Source organism: Mus caroli, unplaced genomic scaffold, assembly GCF_978045245.1.
Source record: "Mus caroli unplaced genomic scaffold, Mus_caroli_1 scaffold_2, whole genome shotgun sequence".
NCBI classification, from domain to species: Eukaryota; Metazoa; Chordata; class Mammalia; order Rodentia; family Muridae; genus Mus; species Mus caroli.
The window spans coordinates 2,110,001-2,125,396 of record NW_028227257.1 but is presented as its reverse complement, the minus strand read 5'-3'; the positions used below and the strand labels follow the sequence as shown (position 1 = coordinate 2,125,396).

Here is a 15,396-nt window from a genome sequence, read left to right as displayed (position 1 = left end):
AAGTGATGGGACCCACAGCCCACTGTCTTCAGTACCCAGGGTGATGGGACCCAGAATTCACACTGTCTGCAGTGCCTATGGTGGTAGAACCCACAGTTCACACTCCTACTCTGCACACTGCACATAGGCGTCAAAGCGAAGCACAGGCCCCTAACGGAATGGTAACTTCCACCCTCTGCATCAGCCGTCGCCTTCCAAAGAAGGAGCAGAGGACTAAGAGCTGCATCTTGGGGACACAGTCTAGGCTCCAATGCCAGGCCTCAGGCAGCACCAGATTCCACAGTTCAACATTGTGTTCGTGAGTAAATGAAAATCTGCTGCAATCAATATCTGCACACAGTAGGTGGTTCACACAGAAGGTTCAAGTCCAAGCTGTCCTTCCAGATAGGGGCCATGACAAAATAATCTGCCTTCCCACGTGCATCTCAGTGGAATTCCAGCATCTCCCAGCTTGGCCAACAATGTAACTGAACTTAGTTCTGATAAACAAAGTAGCATCCAGCTCCTAGCAAGGACAGCATCCATCACCCACCTGGGGCCTTTGCAGAGCAAACTCATACAAAAGTGTATGTGTGTGATTGCTCTGTGCTCTGTTTGTGAGTGTGGCTATCTTTCAGTTTTATTTCATGTTTGTTAAATGCCAGTTTATTCTGCCTTAGCTGTTCCTTGGCTACTATGGAAACCAGCTAGACGGCTGCAGACAGAAGCCTAGCAAATATTTTAAATGTGTATTCTTGCAGACAAACAAAATGGACCCTTTCCCAGTTACACTGAAAAGGGAGAGGCAAAGGAATGAGGAGGATGAGAGGGAAGGGAGAGGAGGGAGGAGGAAGGAGGAGCCTCATAATCTAATTAGCCTCAGTTAAAAGCAATGCTAGGCTTAACAGTAGTGAGGGACCCACATCACTTCTATATCGAAACATGTTGAATCTAGAGCTCTGGGAAAACCACAACAACAAAGGTTTACAAACACACACACACACATACACACACACACACACTGCAAGACAGAGAAATGGAAGACAGCTATCAATAGATTATTTGGGGGCCATGTTTCATCAGTGTGAGTCAAGTTCATTCATGATTCAGCAATAGCACTCCATTTTGACTGCAGATCTGTGCCCAGTTAGCAACCTCAGAATGCTAGACTTTAAAACACAAATTATCTACGTGGCCTATGTTAGTTCCATATTCACCTCTGTGTTGGAGGAAGCCACCCAGGCCATCAGGCTACAATTCCAGTGACTCTGATTATCCAGCTACATACAGAGCTTTAGCCATTGGGAGCTAGAGCCTGTGTGGCAGCAACGGCTACTGGGAGGAAGGAAAAGAGGAGGAAGATGCTATCTAATCAGCTGTTGACTGCTGGATGCTGGGAGAGGCCAGGAAAGGAGGTAGGCTTTGAAGATTCCAGAACCTTCTCTGCTGGGAACACCATCTGCCTGGGGCCGCAACTAGACTCTTCCCCTTCAACATACAGTTGGAAGTGTATAAAATCCTCCAGTTGCCACATGACTCTACTGGGCCATAGACTGAAGGGCTGGGTCTGGTGGTGATCCCAGGGGAAAGGCTGGCTAGCAGGAGGGTCATAGGAAGTCCACATGATTCTACCTCACACACACACACACACACACCCCTAGAAATTACGAGTTGGCTGTGTCCAATCTTTAGCCACCATTTAGCAGAGGCCACATGATGAGGCCATGAAGCTGCTGTGGTTCCCCCACCCCCACCCCCACCCGCACCCCGGCACCCTGCAGCCGTGGAAGGCAACACACACTGGTAGATTAGATGCCTGGCAGGGTTTTTTAAATAATTATAATTTTACCTGGTAGTGTATATGTGTATATGTATGTGAGTATGTGTCTGTGTAAATGTGTGTGTGTGTGCACATGAGTGTGCATGTATGTATGTGTCTGTGTATATGTGTGTATGCATGTGCATATGAGTATGTGTGTGTTGTATGTGTATGTGTATGCATATGCATGTGAGTGTGTGTGCGTGTATGTGTGTGTATGTGAGTGTGTGTGCGTGTATGTGTGTGTATGTGTGTGTATTGGCAGGTGCATGCCACTGTGTGCACGTGGAGGTCACGGGACAACTTTGTGGAACAAGTTTTCTTCTTCCATCTTTATGTGGGTCCTAGGGATTGATCTGGGCCCCCCATTGTTATGCAGAAAGTGTTTTACCTACTGAGCCATCTAGCTGGCCCTTCACACACCCTTTCCATGGCAATGGCTGAGTCTCTTTCCCTGGAAAGAAACTCTCTGATCTCAGGCAGGTCTCTCCCATCAGTCAGCTTTCGCTGCTCATCACAGATGCCTGCAGATGTTCCCTGCCTTCGCCACCTCCATTTAATTTTATTACTTTTGTGGTGTGGATCAAAGCCGGGGCCTTGTGTGCACTAGGAAATCACTCTACCAAGAGCTACATTCCAACACCCCTTTTCGCTTTCTCTCTTGTGCCAGGACTTCACTAATCGCACAGGCAGCCCTTGTGCATTCAATCCTCTGCCTCAGCTTAGCACATAGCTGAGATTCCATGCTCGAGTCACAGACTTCCTCCTATGCCTTGGCCCTGGTGGTGCTCGCACAGATACAAGAAGGCAGATCCCCACTTTGCCACTATCACCGAGATTTACTATTTCTTTCCTGATGCAGTTTCCTGGTCAGAAGAACTAGAGGAAGAAAATAGGGCCACGAAACACCCCCACTCCTTTGCCCCCACACACACTCTTTGCTCTGTGTCCAGCCACTGAGTCCTAGGAGGCTTATGCAAATAAGGACTGCAGACTGCGTATGGAAACCACATGCCAGCCTTAGGGGTTCACAGGGCTGTGCTGCCAACCAGAGTCTTCCCAAAGAGTCACATCCTTGGGTAATAGAAGCTGACAACTGCTTCTCACGAGCAAGTTGGCAGTGTCACACCTTGACTGAGAGACTTTGTCCCAGGGCCCTGTTGTGTGTCCCTTGGGAATTGATGCGCCCGCTTGTATAAGCTGCTTTTATTGAGTCAGGAATACTCACACATATACCCTTTTCTCAAAATTGGGAGGAATTTGAGGTACTAAAGAGACAGCCAGCATGCTCACCAGACCTGCTGACTGGGGAGCTAGGTGAGCATTATGGTCATGCGCTAGTTCACCCCATCTCCAAGGTCAGTCCGTACAACCATCCAGTGTTACAGAGCTGGCATCTGGGAATCTTAAAGCAATCCCATTTCCCTGCTCTGGGCAGCAATGGGAAACTCTGTCCCTCGAGGGACTTTGTACAAGCGTGCAGGAACTCAGTGAGGGCAAGCCAGCACTGACTGCCCATCCCCCCACAGCTGTGGGAAGCAGGTAAGGATGGTCCATTTTCTAGGTCTCATCAGTGCCCCTGCACTGAGTGTGCCACCTTGCGAGATCCACCCCAGCTGTGGGGAACCTGCCATGCCGAGTCCAGAGTTTCTCAGCCCTGCCGTCACAGAGAAATTAGAAAATATTGATCAACTTCAACCTGCAAACCAGTTTCCACCCACTACAAACTGGTTCCGGCCCACTGCAAACCAGATCTCTCCCATCGCAAACCAAGACAGTTAGGGCAGTCCCACACACACCTGGGACAGGTGTTGAGGAGTTTCTGCTCCCAGGCACGCTGTCACTCGCAGGACACTGTGTGACCACACCTGCTGTTTTACATTTAAAGCTGTTGACTTTAAAGCCCAGGTCCTGCATGACTCCTTATAAAAGATGAGCGGGCTGGATCAGGGAACAATGAGAAATTTTCTAACTCTGATTTATTAAAATAAAGGATGATAAACGGGGTGTGACAGCACATACTTTTAGTCCCTGACCTCAGGAGGCAGAAACTAACAGATCTCTGTGAGTTCGAGGCCAAACTGGTCTATATAGCAAGCCCCAGGCCAGTTGGGCAATATAGTAAGACCCTGTCTCCAAAAAAATGTGGTTATTTAAAAATCTGTCCCAGATCAGTGTTGAATTATTCATCCCCCACGTGGAAATGGAGCCTGCGGGAGCTGACTCAGCTTCTTGCTAATGCAGAGCAGCCCTGGAGACCTCACTGAGAAGCCACAGCCAATTACCCTCAAGGTCCTGCTCAGGCAACTCTCACCTACAGGCCAAGTAAGGCCTGTGCGGGACAGAGCCCCGGGCACAGGGACAGGGATGTGGGGTGACTTACTGCCCACGGAGGGCAAGGGGAGGATGAGGCCTGAGCTTTTGCCTCCAAATACAAGTTGCCAGTGAGTTGGAGCCTCTGCCTTCCAGAGAAAACCCTCAGGCTGCCATTGTTTCTGTCTCACCTCTTCCCTGAAGTGACAACCTCTATGTCCTCATGATTGCGCATCTTACCACCATCCTGTGAGAGGGAGAAAAGAGAGATGTGTCTGTTTGAGATGGATCCATGGAACCTACCAAGAGGGACCCAAGACCAGTTAATACAGAAGGACTGCCAGACCCCCATCCCAGCCCCTCCCAGGATAATTCACACATGCAAGCAAATGCTCAGGCACATATGCACACATGCATGCACACACATACATACACACATGCACGCACATGCATGCACACTCTTGCACACACATACACATGCATGTGCACATACACATACTCACACACATGCACACACTGCAGAACAAGGATGCACATTCCAGCAGTGGATTCCACCACTGCCATTTTTCTCTAGAAGGCTGGTGTCCAGGTGGAAGACAGAACTTAGCTGTTAAAGCCCTTTCCTTACAACCGTGAAGACCTGAGGTTAATCATCAGAATTCATATTTGAAAAGGGAAAGAAAAAAGACAAGTGGGGTGGAAAGCACCTGTGATCCTAGCACTTTGGAGGCAGAAGCTGGAGGGTTACAAGTTCAAGGCCAGCCTGGGCTATGTAAGATCCCAGCTCAAGGAAAGAGAGAAGAGGGAGGCAGGAGGAGAGAAGGGGAATCAAACAGATTTAGAGCTGTGAGTCTGACAGCTGAACAGCTGGTGCTTTGTAGACACGTGGTCCTAGGCTGGCCTGGATCCTTATAATCTACTGCCTTAAGTCAGCCCAAAGCACAGATGGATCCTAGAACCTGGGATTAAGGAGTGAGGAGAGGGTTCCAATTAAAGTGAACTCCTCACAGACTCACCTAAGGCAGATAGGGCAGGGCCAGCTGTAACTAGTGCAGTGATTCTCAGCTTTTCTAATGCTGCCAACCCTTTAAAACACTTCTTCATGTTGTGGTGTCCCCCAACCATAGAATTATTTCATTGCTACTTCATAACTGTAATGTTGCTACTGATATGAATTATAATGTAAATATCTGATATGTAGAATATCTGACCTACAACCCCTGGCGGGTTGAGAACCACTGCTTTAGGGGAAAACAGACCCAGGTTCTGGGATGCTACAGGCCAGATTTTTCTCCTTCCATCACCTGCCCACCTTCTGGGCAGCTACCCTAAGGTCCAGCAGCAAGGGGCATGGTGAGGCTTTTTCCTCTTGAAGCTGTATATGCAATGCCCAGGCAGCAGCCACAAAGGGTGCAAGCAAGGCTCTCAGCAGCTGAGCCAGAGCAAGAGGGAGAGCGAGAGCAAGAGCGAGAGAGTGAGAGAGTGAGAGCAAGAGGGGGGGAGGAGAGAGAGAGAGAGAGAGAAGAAGAAGAAGAAGAAGAAGAAGAAGGAGGAGGAGGAGGAGGAGGAGGAGGAGGAGGAGGAGAGGAGGAAGAAAATATTGGCAGCATGTCCAGAGACTCTCAAGACACTGAGATGCAGAAACCCAGCAAGGAGCAGACCACAGAGAAGTCCAGGCATGTGTTCACGTGTACACATCTCTCCCTCTGTGTGTGTGCCAGTCACACGCACACATGCGGAGTGCCACACAGATATGGATGTACTCTGCAATGCTTAGAAACAGCGGTGAAGCTCACCTCCCCTTACCCGCTGCACAGTCACCATCACTCAGAAACACAGAGAAGAGAATCAGCTGGTGTCCGCTGTTAGGGAGAATGGCTGAGGGGAAGTGGAAGCATCATTCAAAACAAGCAGATCTGTGCATCCGCGTTCCTGTGCCATGTTCGGAAAGGGCCTGGATGCTCCTGTGTTTGGGAGGACATGCCTTTCCCGCCAGGCTGGCCGCTAATTGCCTTTGACGATTTTCTCTCAGAGCGGTGAGTGCTTCTTCCAAGGCAGAAGCCTGCGCAGGTCTGGCATTGACTTTCACCAGATTTTGTTATTACATTTGTCTCACAGCTTTAAAACAGTAGCAAATATGTGCAATTTATTTAAACAACACTTGGGAAATTAACGCCGTGCAAGCTCTTTTCTGAGCAAATGAAGATAAAGGCGGGTTTTTAAGCGGATGTGTGAGAGGCGCTTGGAGTTTCCAGTCTGCAATTAGACGCCTCAGCAGAAGCAGCCATTGAAGAGGTTCCTCTGGCTGAGACAGCCTGGTGGGCTCTGCCTCACCACACTAGAAGCACTGGGGACAAGCGGAATCCCCTCCCAGAGGCCGGCCACCTCAGTAGATGTGCTCTGAGTGAGAACAGGCAGTCTACGGGAGTCTGGTGGCTACAAGCTTGTGAGTCCAGCTATTCCGGGGGCAGAGGCAGGAAGATCATTAGTCCAAAGCCTGGCTGTGCTATACAGTGAGTCTCTATCTTAAAATTAAATAAGAAGGAAGGAAGGAAGGAAGGAAGGAAGGAGAGAGAGAGAGAGAGAGAGAGAGAGAGAGAGAGAGAGAGAGAGAGAGAGAGGAGAGAGAAGAGAGAGATGGGGATGGAAACAAGGAGAAAGTCAGAGATCAGGGTGAGGTCCCTTGCTTAGCATTCATAAGGCTTGGAGTTGTGCCTAATGCTGAAGAAACAATCCCTTCCTCCAGAGTAGGTACCTGGGACAGGTGAGCCTGGCATCTGGGGTTCATGAACTTTGCAATGGGCACACATGTCTGAAAACCAGTAATGTCCTTTACCCCAAAACTCACTAGACAGAGATGCCCCACACACACCTGAGCTGGCCTGGGGCTGAGGAACGAGTGTTTCTAACAAGGCTCTTGGTGTATAGGCACAGGAATGGTGCCAGCCTGGAACTCAAGCCCTGTTCTCTCTCAGCACATTTAAAAGACAGTCAGGGCCAGGGAGACAAACCTCGGTGTCCACCTCCTTCACGGAAATGTGCAGCGTCTCCACCCCACTGCACACCCCAGGTGAACTCAGGCAATGGGAATGCCACTCCACAAGGTTCAGGGCCCCAGAAGTGAGAGCCAGCACTTGGGAGACTGAGGCAAGGGCCTTGTAGGTTCAACTGAGTTCCAAGCCAGATGGGGCTACAATATATAAAGGTGTCTGTCCACAGGGCTGACTCCAAGGCTGGCTGTCTACATGGCCAACTCTAAGTCTGTCTGTCCACAAGAGCAGCGCTAAGCCAGAGGAGGAACTCTGACTGTCATGACTTCACGCATGCCCAGAACTCAGCAAAGGGATCCTGCAATGCCACAGAGTCCCTACAGGAGGCACACCACTTGTCTCTTAACCCACTCAGAGCTCAATCTGCTACACAAAACCTATACCATACCTCAGTCACCCCACCCCACAACTAACAAATATCTCAGTCCGTGTTGGGAATGAGTATGCCTCATCTGGTCAGATTGACAAGTGAAAGGGTATAATTGCTCCAATTCACATTTTTGATTCATGGAAGATATAGCAAGTTGTGAATGCTCAGCACCTATTGGGGTATGAACAATCTATGTATACTCTCTTCTTGTTATAAAAGAAATTATTAGCTTACCAAAACTCTTTATATAGGGGCTAGTTTCCCTTTGTGAGTTTTCTTTTGAATCGTGTTGCTTAGGGTTCCATGCTCAACACCAGTAGGGTGAACACAGAACCTCCTAACAGATGTCTTTGTACAAAACCTAACCTGGCTTCTCTGACTCTTCTCTCTCAGAAAGGGCAGACAGTGGCCCTAGACCCCTCTCAGCCGCCAAATGACACACTGCTGCCATGGCCTCAACATCAGAGCTCTGGTGGGCTGAGGAGACAGAAGCGTGACTGGGTCATCCCACCCATCAACGTTCCCGAGAACTCCCGTGGACCCTTCCCTCAGCAGCTTGTCAGGGTAAGTGGGCCTCGGCTGTTCTTAAGGCTGGTCTGGAGATGTCTCTTCTGGGCACTCCAGAGCCAGGGCAGGTTCAAGGTGTGGGAGGCACCTTTGTAAAGAGACAGGAAATCACAGATCCAAGGTGATGCTCTTCCACCAGGCTGACAGGCCCTCTCTGGTTATAGCGACTCCTCTGGGGATTATTTGCGTACCGCTGTCCTGTCTGTGGAAGCCTGTGTGATTTCTAGTTGTGCCCTTTGCCTCCTGACACCTGTCTGTGATCTGACTGTCTGTGTTTTTCCCTGTGGGGCACTTACACACCTGTGACAATGGTCACCATGATGAAACTCCAGGATATGATCGTGGAACATCCCTATGGAAATAAGGATTTTGAGGTGTTACAAGGGTCATGGGTGGCCAGAGTGTGCAGAAGGAGACATTCTCAGGCTTCTTGTGTTGTGTGTGCCTTTCATAGCAGACCAGGGTGTGTATTTAGTGTGCGGGTATCACCATAGTCTCCAGCATCTTGTGTCTCTATCATGAGCCCCAGCGGGTTTCCTAATCTATCCAAGAGTGACAGGGGCTTTACAGCAGAAACTCTGGTTCACGCAACACACACCCAGGGAGACTCGGTGGGAATGTCCCCGGCTCAGTGCACACTCTCACCACAAGGGTCATGAGGCTTTTCTGAGTGTACACACCCCCTGGAACTGCTCTGTGAGTCAGTGTCAGAGCCTAGAGGTAGCTGTGGAGGATGGAAACTCCACTGTGGGGCCTCAGCTCCCACAGTGCTGTACACAAGCCTCAGCCCTCCCCAGACAGTGGCTGCCTCTGGTGATCACTTTTGCTCTCACGGCGGAGGGTTTTCTCCAAGTCTTTCACCAATTTGTTTGGAAGGCATTCCATCTAGCCATGACTGCAACATTGCATTGCGTGTCATGTGGAAGGTAGCTATAAACATGAACATGAACATGGCGCCTGCCCAGAACATCTACCCGAGCCTCCTGTGAGCCTAGGGGAGGCCATGGGAACAGCAGAGTGTCTGAGAGATTCCCCAGAATGCTATAGACTCTCCTGAGCCTCATCAGGTGGAAAGGAAAATGGTGTGGGATGGCAAGGGTGTATGTGTGGTGGGGAGGGGGGGGTCTGTGTCACTCAGAGCTGGCTCACTTTTCTGAGATAGGCCAGTTTCCAAATCTCAAGGGCTCTCTGGCACACAGGTATGAACTGAGTGGGCCCAGGCAGCATGTGGCTGCGGCAGGGGTGGGGGAGGGGGTTATTCTTGTAAATAAGTTGCAAGCAGAACATTAATTGACAGCTGCCAATCAGATTCGTCCCCAACCTCCAGGAAGGTCTGTTCTAAGTCACTCTCCTAGGCAGTAAGTGACAAGTGTTGAGGGCTCTGGTCTGCTTGCATACCAAAGGTGTGTTCCAGAATGGGGACAGAGCTCAGAAACACTGCAGTTTCCCTAAGCCCTCCATCTTTGTCCTACTACCTACCAACAGGGAGAGCATAACAAGACTATAGGGGGCCTTTGTGGGCAGAGCTGCCCCCTGAAAGTGCTACCTTTAGGCCACTGGGGTGGGGGAGGAGCAGTGGTGACTGATGCTGTCTGCTGTCCTCTGCTGGGCCTGGAGTCAAGACGCTTGGAATGCCTGACCCACATGGATGTGTCAGTGGTCTGGGATGGCCACTTTCTTCCAAACAGCAGAAGCCTGGATCCACTGTCAACTGGAGACCTCTCTGAGCTCACGGCATGTCAGAAGGAGCTGTCTGTGCATAGCCTTCCTTTAGGGAAGGCTACTGGTCTCTTAAACATGGGGAAGTCTGTCTGGAGACAACGGCAGGCAGCAGGAGCTGCAAGCCGGGCAGCACCAGCTCATGAGGCTGGGAATCTGAGTGTCTAGACCTGTGAGGAGAATAAAGGAACCACGTTTGGATTGTGTACACAGCAGTCTACCTCATATACACACCCCACCCCATACATGCATGCATGCATACCTGCATACATGAACACATAGCAACCCACTTCACATATGCACACATGCACATATACAGAAACTTAATTAATGCATACATTCCCACTTCCTACACAACACACACACATATATATACATATATATATATATATAAACAAGCACACCTTATACATATATAATGTATGGCCCCTACACACCAGCCATTTCAGACACATGCATACATAAGCCCACCTTGTACACATATATGTGCATGCCAGCCCACTCCATGCACACACACATCATTCACACAGCTGCACCCACACCGTGTTTCTGTTCCTGACTCTCGCAGAGCGCAGACAGTTACTCCGCATGTACTCTGGTGCTTCATCAGCCGGAAGCCCCTGAGTTTCCTGTTGGTGTTCCAGGGCAGTGCTCCAAGAGCCCACACCAGAGCATGAATGCAGCTTGATGGGCGGGCAGCGGAGCTGGCACACGCAGAGGTTCAGCTGGGATTAGCTGCAGTTCCGTGCTCATTAAGGCATTTCATTCTGATAAAATATGTTAAATGAGAACGTGGGTGGAAGCAGAGGCAGAGTGTTCTTCCCAAACCCCAGTTAATTGCAGGCTTTTTCCTTGGAAGGAATAGTGTGTCTCTTCATAAGTGCTCACTTTACCCAACAGGGGACAGATCGCTGTGTGGACAGGAAAGCCTGGCAAGAACAGCCAGGAGGTTGAGCCATGCAGGTGCACAGTATGAGATGATCCACACGAGCTGAGTCGCACCAGTCCGTGATGAAGCATGAGCTGAGCCACACGGGTCTGTGGCGAAGCACTGTGGGGCCACGGGGGAGTGTGACTCTCGCCAACTGGACTGCTGGGCTGTGCAGGCTGATAGCAAAGTATGGCGTGATCTCCCTGGTTGCACCTGCAGAGCTGGCCCGCCATCTCTCTTCCATGCACAGGAGAAGTGGCCGTGGTCCTGAGGAGACATTACCCATAAGTCCCAGCCATCTTTGCTTCTCAGATTGGGGGGGGGGGTGTGGATTAGTAAAGTGCACTCAGACGCCTATGTAGATGGCTGGGTTCCTAGTTTGGCATCATTGAAAGAAAATTGGCTCTTTAGGAAACGGAAGGCAGGGAGAGGCACTCAAGAGGTGGCATTTGAAGGCTACAGTGTACAGGTGACACCAGCATCGTCCATACCACACTAGGGTATCAGTGAACAACTTCTAGCATACTGCACTTTGTGCCACCACTGGCACAAATCACAGAGCCTATTGGACAGAGACCTCCGAAATCAGAAACCAAAATAAACCTCTCTTTATAGGTCAGTTATCCCAGGTGACGTCACAGCAAAGGAGGGCCCCTGAGCCACCCTGGAAAGCTCCCAGGGGGACAGTGGAAAACAATGGACACGGCCCCTAGTCTAGAATCCCAGCACTGGCCTGGAGAGTGTGGGGCACCCCTTTCCCTTTTGGAGATTTGGCGGGGAAGCAGAGAGCTCTCCCTTCCATGGCAGTCCAGAAACACGGGCCCTCAGCCTCTGCTTGTCCCTCCCAATTGGACTCCAGGTCTCCAGCAGTGTTGACGGCTTCTAACAGGATGTCAGCATGAGCTTTAAAAGCCGCTCGCCACTCTGACGTGCTCATGAAGTTTGACTGCTGGCAAGATTCAGGGGAGGATAAAACAGGACTTGTAGCAAGAGGTCTGTTCCACAGCTGAATCTAATAAAAATTCAGAATTTGTTAACTGGGGAGGTTGTCCGTGGCGGCGGCACAAATTGACTGGAGACAGGAGGAGGAAACGCAGTGTTCTTGGGGGACAAGTCATTTAATTTTGGAAACTGATATTTGAGAAGACAAGAAGCCATGCAAACGGGCCCCTGCTAGAAAGTGAGCCCTGGAAATAGCTACAGACAAGACTGGGGGAAGCTGTCACAAAACCACTCCATACAGGGACAGCGCCCTGCAGAAGGTGGCGCAGGCAGTGTCTCAGCAGAGAGATCATAAGTAGCACTGGTGGGGGTCTTCAGAGGTCACCAGATCTGACGCTGATGGCCACAATAGCTTGACCAGGTAGAAGCCAAGTGTTTGCTTCTCTATTTTCACGTTTGTAATGTGCAGGTATGTGGGCACATGTGCGTAGGCGCATATGCCCACGTGCCAATTTAGGAATAAAAAAGCAGGAAGGGACCTAGAAAGAAAGCTCAATGGTCAACACCATGAGTCAATGGCTTGCAGAGGATTCAGTTCCCAGCACCCACACGGAGGCTCACAATCTTCTGTAACTCCAGTTCTGTGGGATTGGATGCCCTCTCCTGATCTCTGCAGGCTCCTGTACACAAGGGCTACACATAAACTCACTCGGGCAAACACAAGGATAGATATAAGTAAGTAGGTAGATAGATAGATGATGGGTAAATGGGTAGATAGATGGATGGTTGTTAGATGATAGCTAGTAAGTAGATAAATAGGTAAGTAGATAGAGAGAGAGAGAGAGAGAGAGAGAGAGAGAGAGAGATAGATAGAGATAATAAGTTGGTAGATACAGGATAGGTAGATAGATAGACATAGACATTTTGTTTTGTAAAGGCAGAAAAAAAAAAAAAAAGCATGGAAGGCCTGTAAGGGGAGATAATGCTCGTACAAGCATGAGCAAAGCACACAGATTCTCTAATGGAAAGGGGATCCAAAGATGGTGCCTGAATTTGTTTGTCAGAGAGGAAAGTTTTACATGATTAGGGATGCAGCAAGTTCCCCTTTCTGCTCAAAATTGACTGTTTTGTGCTACTGCAGGGGACTGGATAATCTAGACAAAGAAAGGGAAACCTGGTTCTCACCACAGTAGGTCTGAAATCCCACCAAATAGTTCCCTCCAGCAGGAAAAAGCCACCAAGTCTTTGTCTTGGACAAGCAGAAGGAGCAGGAAGTAGCCATCTTAAATAGGGCAGTCTTCTTCCTGTCTGCGTCTGACTCGTCTCCCTCAGTACCTTTTGCAATTCCACTGTTCTCAGGAAACTTGTCTTAGAACTAAGGCCTCAGCTCTAAACCCCAGACATAGTGGGTATCAAGTAGCTTCCAGCTTGCTTATTTTCTAGATTACCAACAAGCCGAGTTCCCACTGAGTGATCACCACCCTTCGGGGTGCTGATCAATTCTCAGGACTCAGCACAGCTTTAGTTCCTAAAGGGATAGGATGCCCTCAGACCAACATTGCAGACAGAATGGATGTCTTATGAGGTGAACAGGTGATGTCAGGACCAGGCCCTCCCACCTCTGTGGTCACCCCGCCCACCCCTGTGATCTGCCCGTTGCCACTAGGAAGAGTACAGATAAAGATATAGGACTTGATAGCAGTCACCTCAGGGGTTCTCCTGGCCCTGCTCAAGTCATCTGTACCTCACTGACTGTTGTGGCTTAAAATGGTGTGTTTGTGTGTCTAGTCGACTTGGGATAGTTAATCTCCGCTGTCAACTTAATTAGACTAAAAACACCCAGGGCCACCATGACTCTGTCTCTGAGGTGTTTTCATAGAGGTCCAGCTGAGGTGGGAAGAGCCACCCTGCATGTGGGCAGAACCACCCACTGGATCTGATCTGAATAAAAGGAGAGACACCAACAATCCCCTCACTACTTCCCTGCCCTGGTCGGCGGCCCCTCTCACACCATGAGCCAAAATAGATGCTTCCGTCAGGGGTTTGGTCCGAAGGAGGAGAATAACTAAGGGACTAACACTCACACAGATTACTAGGAAGAACCACTTGCCTGTCCTATAGAAGGCAGAAAGTATGGCGACCTTTGCATTGCAGGAATCTCGAGAGCGCCAGTTCTCAACCTGTGGGTCCAGACCACCACATATCAGATACTCTACATAGGTCAGATGTTAACATTACAATTCATAACAGTAGCAAAATTACAGTTATGAAGTAGCCACAAAGTAATCTTATGGTTGGGGTCACCACAGCGTGAGGACCAAGGGGCCATGTCAGGCTGTCAGGGAGGATGGAGGGTGGACCTGCAGTGTAGACAGAAATGTAGCCTGCATCTCTCCCCCCAGACAGAACCTGCAGACTGGACCTCCGGGAGATGGAATGAAGGGTAAGCCAGAGTGTCCCCGGAGCAAGCCTGTACTGGGTTTTTTCCTTCCCCACAGAGCTGAACTGTGACTGTCACTGTCACTCAGCAGGAGGGGCCCACTGCAAAAATGGCTGAAATTGCACTCCCCTGGGATACAGCTCAGCCCGGAAGGAAGCAGCCTTCCCAGGGAAACTGACATTCTCATGGTGTGTACCTTTTCACACACCATGAGAAATGTCTCCTGCTACAAGTTCCTTCCTAGCCCCATGGTGAGGAAGAGATGATGTCATTCTGAAAGAGCAGCCGGACAGACAGGACAGGACAGCCCCCAGGAACATCCCTATAATTTACAGTGTCCTGGTTCCGCTGTCCCCGCTGCAGCCTCGGGGAGACGGTGAAAGCAGCGTTCCCCACCTCAGCTGCCCTGTATTCTGTGATTTAATCAGTCCTGAGAAAGAACTAAGTGGGCCTTTGTACTCACTGTCCCTTGTCTGCGCAGAAAATGTTCCCTCTCTTGACTGCCCTAGTGGCTATATTGATACAGCAGAGAGTTCCTTATGAAATGACAGTAAAATCAAATTGCTGCAAGTGCTCGGATAATTTATTGGAGAATATTCAATTAGAATACATTAATGTTTTAGATTTCCATCATCAATTTACCGTCAGAGACTTAGAGCCATTACTGAGCTGCCAGCTCAAGTGAGTGTACTTAGGTGAGAATAGAAATGCTTCCCCAAGCGGGCTCCACCATGGCCGGCCACAGCATTAAAGCCTCACACACTGGACCAGATGGAGGCCAGATATGGTCAGGATGCTGGGCACTGGGGTCCATGCTACTCTGGGTGTGTCACTAGGAACAAGAGAAGGAGAGTAGTGGGCCTCTACCGGATGTGGTAATGCCTAAATTCTAGGTGACCACGGGGAGTTTCCAGTCTCAGGCTCTGGGAAAGCTTGAGGCAGAAATGGCTATCAAATATCACCGCTTGCACACAATCTGCCCCTTAGCCACGGGCCTGCAAGAGTCACTTGGTGGAGCCTGCTTCAGAGGCATCAATACATTGTTCACAGTTTGAGTGGCCCTTGCCCACTCAAATGACAGACTGTGAGTGACTTGAAGAGATATCCCCAACCAGAGGTAACAGGTATCAGCCGCCCTGCCTCTAGATGGCCAAAAAGTGGCCCAGCAAGTCTATTCTCTTGTAGGGTGTTCTCTACAGGCTAGAGACAGGAGGAGGCCTGGCCACACTGTACAGCTAGCTGTAAAGACCAGCTGGCACAGGGGCC

General features: G+C 49.9%; 1 protein-coding gene across 1 annotated transcript in view; it reads left to right on the top strand.

The window, feature by feature from the left end:
- The window catches only part of Cdh4 (cadherin 4), a 460,506-nt gene that overhangs the window by 351,460 nt on the left and 93,650 nt on the right, over positions 1-15,396 (top strand). Inside the window, exon 4 of the mRNA XM_021156055.3 lies at positions 7,925-8,095. Coding sequence (XP_021011714.2) covers positions 7,925-8,095 — 171 coding nt within the window. The remainder of the gene's footprint in view (positions 1-7,924; positions 8,096-15,396) is intronic.